The sequence below is a fragment of the Bombina bombina genome, unplaced genomic scaffold (assembly GCF_027579735.1).
Source record: "Bombina bombina isolate aBomBom1 unplaced genomic scaffold, aBomBom1.pri scaffold_2073, whole genome shotgun sequence".
Classification (NCBI taxonomy): Eukaryota; Metazoa; Chordata; class Amphibia; order Anura; family Bombinatoridae; genus Bombina; species Bombina bombina.
In genome coordinates this window covers 11,126-20,554 of record NW_026512827.1, presented here as the reverse complement: position 1 = coordinate 20,554, position 9,429 = coordinate 11,126, and the positions used below count along the sequence as shown (strand labels likewise).

Sequence of the window (9,429 nt, the reverse complement as noted above, 5' to 3'; positions counted from 1 at the left end):
ACTTAGAGTAGGCAAAGAGAATGACTGGGGGGTGGAGCTAAGGGAGGAGCTATATAGACAGCTCTGCTGTGGTGCTCTTTGCCACTTCCTGTAGGGAAGGATAATATCCCACAAGTAAAGGATGAATCCGTGGACTTGTCTTACCTATATAGAAGAAATTGGGTTTAGTGTCCCTTTAAAGTCCTCTCAATACATGAGAGACAGAAAGGGATTAGTGGTTCCACATTGGCATCCAAACACATGGAGCAAGTAACATTTTGCACGGCTTCTATGTCTATACTGAAGCACAATAAGAAAAACAATATACATTTTTTTTTTTTTTTTTTATTAAATAAAACATTACTGTCTCTTTAAAATTTAAAAAGGTAACCTCTTTTACTACATGAGAAAGATGTGCACAAAAAAAGGTCAAAAGATAATCAAATTACTCTATATCTCAAAAAAATTTTGATGACAGAGAAAAAAACGTTACTGTGTCTTTAAATTTTAAAAGATAATTTTTTTACTGCAATAGTGAAAAACATATCCCAGCAGCTAAACAAAGCAAAATTCAGACACCCTTACACCTCAGCAACTCTGCTGAGGTGCCTACCTGCCAAACGGACTCACTCCCTGGTCTCAACTTTCTTAGAACTGGAACGATCTGGATGCTCAGAAGCACAATAGCGCTATAACCGCTTGCTTAGAGTTAGGAAACCATGCAGTTTTAGAGCCACAATGTGCAGACGTTCACTTCTGCAGGCTATTGCAGCGATAGAATGGCTGAGTACTGCGCAGTTAACTTAGGAAGCGCGCGAAACGATAGCCCCGCCCATCGTGGGCGTTACAGTCAAAAACACATTACCCGATTGGCATAAATGCTTTACATAAACCGATAGGAAAATAACCACCATAAACAAAAAATGAGCTCAGCTCCCAGCCCCAGTACTTATGGCTGTCCTGTCCAATACCCTCCAAATAAGAGGGATTGATGTCCCAACATAAGGAGCCCTTTGTCTGAGCCTTATGTGATATCCAGGTAACATTAAAGTGCCCACTTTCCTCTGAGTTTACTTTTCCCAGAATAAACAAAGTTAGCACTTACCTTAAACCCTGTCCGACAGCAGGACAGTCCAGCAGGTTTAAGAGGTCCTCTCCCTCCCATAGCCCTGTGGAAAATGATAAAGCCTGAGTTAAGTGTGCTTAGGCTATCATGAGAAGGGCAGCATAAATGTATAGGAGGCGCAGTGAGAATTATGTCCCACCAGTTCCCATTGCTCTAAAGCCACCAAAAGCTCTACTGAAGAGACTGATATGGACTACGGCTACACCCTAGAACAAAGCAGCACAATCTTGCACTACTTTAAAAATTAATAAACTCTTGATTGAAGAATCATTTCTAACACCTAACTTTACCTCTTCCTAGCACTAACGTAGGCAAAGAGAATGATTGGGATGGGAGGGAAGGGAGGATCTATTTAACAGCTCTGCTGTGGTGCTCTTTGCCTCCTCCTGCTGACCAGGAGGTGAATATCCCATAAGTAATGAAGATGATCCGTGGACTCATTGTGTCTTTAAAAAGAAATAGCACTTACCTCAATGAAATCTGACAGGCAGCAGGGCAGCTCACTAGGTTTGAGAGGCATGCTCCCTCACATGGACCTGTGAAAAAAAAAGACAAAGACTGAGTAATCTTACTCAGGCTTTCAATGTTAGGGCAGCATTAACTACTTGGGAGGCACAGTTAAGATTATACCCCACAAGTTCTCAATTGCTTAAAAGCCACCATTGCTCTACTGAAGAGACTGCCATGGACTACTGCTACACCCCAGGAGAAAGCAGAACAAACTTGCACTGCCGAAAAATAATAAAATCTTGATTAAAGTATCTTCTTCTAGACACCTAAACTTTACAACCTCCTTGCTCTTAACGTAGGCAAAGAGAATCACTGGGGTTGGAGGGAAGGGAGGTGATATTTAACAGCTTTGCTGTGGTGCTCTTTGCCTCCTCCTGCTGGCCAGGAGTGATATTCCCAACAGTAATTATAGATGATCCGTGGACTCACCTTGCCATTAGAAAGAAAAGTAATTTAACCCGAATGTGTTACAGCTTTCTCTGGAGTTGGTATTAACCTATTTTATAATACACACTTATATCTTGAGACCATAAACATTCTATTATAAATCAAGTACCCTTGGTCAAGAAGGCCATGCTTGTGCACAGGTGTTAATCAGCAATCAATCCCTTCCATTATGCTATGTTAACTACATGTATATTCTGATGCATTTTTTTTAATTTTATTTTTTTTATAGATGGGTCAACATTACGTCATGAAAGAATCACTCACTAATTCAGGCTGCTTATTTTTTTAGATAAGACAAGCTACTGTCACTAAGTAGAATCTGCTGCATTTTGTGTGGATCACTTATGCTACAGCCTGTGTAAATGACGCACCAAGGAGTATTCCACTTTCATCACTCTCATAGGCACAATTTTTAATTGGTAGTGCTCCACATGCAGCAGGATTTTAACCAGCCATGAAAGATTTTGCAAATGTAGCTCTGGGAACACTCAGTGGTGCAACTGTTACAGTCAAAACATTTATATCCACCAAGACAGGAGAAACAACCACTACTGCAGAAATATGACCAGTGTCATTAAATACATTCATACAAGTGGAGATGCTTGCGCATTCTTTTAAAAAGTTGGCAGAAATCATTCCACACTTCTCTTTATAATAACACTACTTATATGCAAGTGAGAACTGTAATAACGGAGTGGGGCCATAGTGCCATCCTACGTAGTGTAGATACAGTTAATCTGCCCCTTGTATAAGTGTATAATAGGTATGTGCTCACCTGCTGATGCTGCCTGGCTCCGTCTTTCACAGACTTGGTTATTATACCCAGCAACGGTTTACACATAAACTGTAAGAAAAACAAAAAGAAAACTATTATATGAATTACCGAACACTTAATGTTACTGTAAGGGAATTCTCACAGTTTAACCTCAGTTTTAAAACTCCAACAAGCTCTTTGAGACTATAGTGTGATGAACCAGTACTTTGTCAGCTGGCAAAAAATGGTGCACACTGGTAGCAGGGATTGCGCAACTGAGCTGTCATAACAAAAACTTGCTAAAACAAAAATATACTTAGGGGTATAGAGCTAATGGCAGTCATAAGGTTACATCACTGTTGCACGTTTCAGGCAATCAATGGAATTATCTGCTGCAAGCTTGATTTCTCTTGTGTTCTCAGCAATTAAGGTGCTTTATCACTGTGATTATTGTATTACTGGCAACTAAGAGTGTGGAAAGGTAGTGGTGTTTTGTGACATTAAAGCAGAAAATTATGCGTGTATATACAGTATATATATATATATATACATATATATATATATATATATATATATATATATATATATATATATATATATATATATATATATATATATATACTCCAATGAGTTCACATCTTTTGTTAGTATGTTGGTTTTATTTACAAAGTTAAAAGATCATATGCTGATTCTAACTATGACTGTGAAATTATTGTATTTGTTAATTCATATGACATAATCTCCATAAAAAGAAATGTAAAAATATATAAAAAGTAATGTAAAAATATATATATAGAAATAAAAATAAGTCCTGAAGGGCTCACAACTTAGAATCCCATTCTCTAAACCTCTCTGCTCAGGCAAGCTTATCAAAAAAGGATTGGTCAAAGTTACAAGGTCCTTCACGATTATGAGAGAAGAAACTGTTAAACAGTGAATGTTTGGTAACAAAATGTCCATGGCTAGCTGTGTCTACTCCAACAAGTCATCCTGATTGGCTCCTACAAATAAGCCACATGGTGGGGGAGTAGTAAAAACCATTTGCAGTAAGCAAAGTGTTAATTTATTTACAATTACAAGGTGGTTTTCCACTGCCCAGAGTGCACAATCTAGAATTCTGAACCTACAACATTAGTGCTTGATTTGTAAAGGGAAAAGAAAAAAAACTCTTAAAAAATCTGTAGAGTATGTCTCTGGACTATAAAACAATGAAAATATATTGTTTATTATTATCAAAAAATAAATATATTTTTAAAATGTTTATTTTGTATGCAGATCTTTTGCACTGCAATGCACAATTGCTGATATTTACTAGGTATGTCTAAACATGACTAATAGTGTTTTCCAGGAAAGTTGTTTTTGGGGCACATGTCATAGGAAATAGATGCAGCCATTGTGCAATTGTATAGTTTATATTCTGTAGATATAATTCTGAATAAGTGTGACTTAGCTTTACTTTTCTAACCTCTGTCTGCTCAGTGTGAAATGTCAACATAAATAAATACATAAACATAAATCACAGAAACTTACAGGGAAGCGAGTAAATAAATCATTAAACATGGCTGCAGTCAGAGGACTGTTCCTCTTAGTCATGAACACGTTCAGTGCCTCCCTATAGAGAGAAGTTACCCTCTGAAGATCAAGGCAGCCCATACACTCTGTCTGAAAGGGAAAAAAGGCACAACGTGAGACATTTTACATTTGTAATATTATACACAATATCATCACACTGTACCCAGCATCTGAACAGTTTTTTATGTAAATCCTTTTGTTTTTAGATACACAAACAGTAGAGATTGTTTATGGAAGACAAATATATGTTATATCTGTCATTACTATGATTCACAAGTTTTACAAAGATTTACAGGGAAATAAATGAAAGCAATGTCTTCTAATGTGATGTTCTATTTAGTAGAGAACAAAACACGATATGAATTCAGAAACAGACTGGTATTCTGGACCAAATACTGCTACATACGAGAGCCTACTGCCATATCCAGAGATTTACCTGAAATTATGCTGTTTAAAAAAATAAATAAATAAGAGTTACTAAACCTGTACACCATATGACTGAAAAGTAAAATCCATGTGTATTATAGCATGGCAAACTATTGGCATACTAGTAATACTACAGGACTTAAACCCAGGCGCCAGGGAGTCACCGACACCTTAAAATAAGGCCCTGTAGTGCTGCTTTAGAGTCCTATGATACCCATAAGTGCCCCTCACTTCCCTTAAAATTCAACTTGGTGAGGCTGGATTCTTTCTAGGCCTTGCCGTTGTGAAATGCAAATTAAACTTTTATTGTGTGAGTGTGCGTGTATATCTCATAGGGGTTGCCACAAGTTTCTGACTCCTAAATGTATGGGTTGGCTCCTTGATTTTGAACAAATTTGTTTGTCCCTGCAGGAAAAGCTGTTGAATTTTAGGACATTGTTGCCATTTTGATTTTGTTTCTCTTGGTATCCATTGTTGAAGAGTAAACCTAAGTAGGTTGATAGGAGTTGAGGAGTGTGCTCATGTTTCTAGCACTGAATATCAGCAGTGTTTGTAACTACGTATAATATCTCACTAAACACTGTTACAAACACTGCTACCAGATTGGCTAAAGACACATGCACACTCCTTAGCTCACCTAGGATCACTCTTTAAAGTGATGGTAAATAACCATTAGTAAAAATAAAGTTTAATTTATAAGTTATTAAAAAAAGGGTGCTAAACTCACCCTCTTTCTGTCCTGCAGCAGCTCGCTAAACTCAGCGGCTACGGCCGCCCATGGCACAGAGCTCTCCTTTGCTGACATGCACCTCTAAACCAATAGCCGTGCAGGTCAGCTGACAGTGTTCTGTATGCTAGCACAGCTATTGGTTTGGAGGTGCAATCGTCACCTCATTGGTAGAAGAGCGCTGTGCTATGGGCAGCTAGAGCCGCTGAGTTTAGTGAGGTGCAGAAGCACAGTCAGAGTGGGTTCAGCATCCTTTTTTTTAATAACTGATCACTTAAACTTAACTTTATTTTTTATAGTGATGGTAATTCCTAGAGGGGGCCTGCAAATGGGAAGGAAAACAAAATCTACTGCTTAGTGCTGTTGTATTGTCCTTTTATTGTGCACTTGTTAATTATGCATTTCTTCTTTATTTAATGGTCCCTTAAGCTAAGGCTGGGGAAGAGTGTTTCACTTCTCTGCAACAAATTAATTTCTGGGTGTTTAGGATTGATCTGTATATGTTTTTCACAGTGAAGGCCAATATTTTACAGCCTGGGTGATGCAATACAGCAAGAAGTAAAATGTACTGTTCTTTACTTGTACATCTATGAGGGAAATCACATCTACTTTAGACTTTCATAACTCATTTTTTTAATTACAAAGCATGTGAATTTTTAAAAGGTTAAAAAGATACTAAAAGTCTTAATTAAACTCATGATTCAGATAGAACATGCAGTGTCTTAACCGCACACTTTCTGAGGCCCCTGCTCCTAGTGAGCATGTACAAAAATCACAGTGTATACGTATATAAGACTGTGACTGGCTGATGGCTGTCACAAGGGGGCCGTCAAATTTAAGTACATTTTTAAAATTGGTTAGAAAAAAAATGACCGCTTATTTACAATTCAGAGTAAGTGCTATCGCAATGTATTTTTATTATGTTGATTATGCAATTCTACTGTGTTTAATGGTTCTTTAAGGTTAAGGGCCCATTGAGCGAAAGCTCTTCGCTCAGGTGAGATGATCTAAAATGATCCTCCAGCATTGCAAGATCCCTAGTGAAATTCTTAAAAGGCAGATATTTTTATACTTCCCTGCATTTCTGTATGTGAAGGAGAGTCAAGACCAGTGCAACAAAGCTTTGTGCAACAAAGCAAACTTTGTGCTTTGTATATTTTGTTACTTTACACTTCAGAATAAGTTTTATTACATTGAAATTTTGCACTTTCTATTTTGTATTATATTTTGAATGCAGTAATGTATTTAGCATTGTGATTTTACGAATTCCGATTATGCTTCCACAGTTTCTGTGTAACTTTAACAAATTAGGACCATACTTTGTATATTTATATGTATATTTTTACAAATTACATTGCACTTTGTATGCCTTGTGTTTAAAATAAAGAAGAAAAACTGTCAGCTTTAGTTTCCCAGAGAGCTTCCTTACTTTCTATGGGCCACATAAGACAAGATTCTCTGGTCTGGAAAGAAAAATTATAGTGCTGACTTTACAGGGGCTGAACTAAATGAATTATATAAGAAAAAGGGAAGTACCTGGAAGAACAAGGGAGATAAGAAGTGGCTTCCATAGAAAATAATGAAGCTCTCTAGGATACAGAATTTCAGAGGAAAGAGAGAAGGCAACTGGAGAACACCTGGTTCTAATTATAAAGGCTCAGTTTGCATCAATTACAAATTAAACTGAAATGTGTTCACTACAATTTAACTTTATTTTGCCTATAGTTTAGTATATATTACTTTTCTGCATAACAGAGTGAATAGAGAAAATGGAAATTTATTACCACTTGTGCATGAATTGTGTACAGGATGGAGTTTACAAATTACCAAAGGAAACATTAGAAATACATATTAGTAAGCACCATTGTAGCATATGTGAACTAAACATCCTTTAACCATACAAGAAACAATGCAAAACATACAATGCAATCAGTGATAGATATAATAAACAGATTCAATTATGTAGTAAAGATGTAAACGGATACTTATTAAGTTATAATATAGACAAATAGTTGAAGATATCTGTGTCCTGCCAATTTACGGTGAAATGAAAGAAAGGCACAAAAAATAATGAGGAAAAAAAAAGTGCTTTTTTTCTTTCATTCTAGCACCAAAATATGATTATAAAAAATACCACACATTAGGAAAGCATTGAGAAACGCTTAACATTTATTTATTACAGGGACATTAAATCCTATGATACGGTTACTTTTCAGCTCATTTGTAGCTATCAACAACTGGCCTCAGCAGAAGAGATTAGATAATAAAAAACTTCTTTCTAACCTCGGATATTTTAAAGGCACAGTTTACCCTAACTTTTTCTTCCCTTTAATGTGTTCCCAATTATCTATTTTACCTGCTGGAGTTTATTAAATTGTTGATAAATAGCGCCTTTAATTTTATATCGGCATTTGAAATAGCCGACTTTGCCTTTAATATCCATACCTATACTTACAGTTTCTCTAATTAAGTATAGGCTATAGAAAAACTGTAAACATAATCAGCATAAGAAATTACACTCCAAGTGGGAGGTAGGAGAGGTAAGCAATAAAATGTTAGTTTTCAATTGCTCCCTCTAAGTATTGGGCTTTGGTATACAGACAGAGATAATATAAAGAAACATGTGTGTGTACAGAAAGTGATAAAATAAGGAAATCCGTTTTCCCCGCAAGCTCAACCCATTTTAATAAGTTGTGGTTTCAAAGAATAAAGCAAAATCCAGCTTTTTCCTATACAAAAATAAATCTAAAGAAGCAATTTTGCATGCACTTTATACTCTGCAGCTGGTATAACAAGTAAGTGGAAACACATTAATAAATAATAAAAGAAAAACTTATAGAAATGAAAACTTTATTTTTATTACCGCACCTTTTAAACAACTAATGTGAGTAAAAAAGAAATACATATGCATATCTGAAAATACATGTGCATTCCCAGCTTAATTGTTGCTCTAGATCAGATCAACATTGTTTTAGCATTTAGTGTCCATTAAACATTATCTATAATGTGCAACAAATATGGCTGCAATATACTGGGAGTTTGCTAAACAAAGACAAGACCGGAAAGTTGAGGAAGGTTTAAAGGGACACTAAAGTCAAAATTAAACAGTCACAATTCATATAGGAGTATGCAGTTTTAAGACACTACCCAGTTTGCTTCCTTTATCAAATTTGGCACAGTTTTATATTTCGGAGGCACCAGTTACTACTGAGCATGTGCAAGAGTTTTACAGTGTACATGTATATAAGTCTGTGATTGGCTGATGGCTGTCACATGATACAGGAAGTGGCAAATTGAAGTACATTTTAAAATTTGTCAGACAAAAAAATTCCTGCTTATTTAAAATTTAGAGTAAGTGCTATTGCATTATTAGTAGGGACTTGTTGACTATGCAATTCTACTGTATTTCATGGTCCTTTATTAAACCAAGACTTACCTGTTGAGATACGTCTCCTTCACCGGATTTCTTCAGGTCCTGTTCCATATTACCAGTAGTGCAGTTCTTTAATACTTTAAACAGGTACAACGAAGCACTAAACAGAAAACAAGACACTGGTTGACCTCTTTGAACACATTTTTATCAATGGCTTATATTTTATGCCAGTATAGCTACAATTAACTCCAAGCTAAGTGTACTATTTTTACTAGAATTAGAAATGAGGCATTGTAAAATAATTAATGGAATTTTTAAATCTCCAGAGATATCCAAGACCGAATACCCCATTGCATCAGACTATGTGGATAGAAACCATGTCCAGCAGCCTGTACAGCAGTGCACACAAGTGAATAGCAGTAATGGAGCACAAGTTCATTAGGCTGGTGGCATGCTGGTACACTGAGAGATGAGCAGGAAGGATTAAATGAAGGAAACTGATGGTGCTGCAGTCT

At 36.2% G+C, this 9,429-nt stretch overlaps 1 protein-coding gene across 1 annotated transcript; it reads right to left on the bottom strand.

The window, feature by feature from the left end:
* Positions 1-2,837: 2,837 nt before the first annotated feature.
* LOC128644545 (myb-binding protein 1A-like protein) lies at positions 2,838-9,073 on the bottom strand (the record flags this gene model as incomplete). The annotated part of the gene is made up of 3 exons (XM_053697122.1): positions 8,978-9,073; positions 4,347-4,478; positions 2,838-2,906 (listed from the first exon to the last, which is right to left on the bottom strand). Coding segments are annotated over exons 1-3 (249 nt in total), but the record flags the coding sequence as incomplete, so codon positions are not given.
* Between the last annotated feature and the right edge of the window lie 356 nt (positions 9,074-9,429).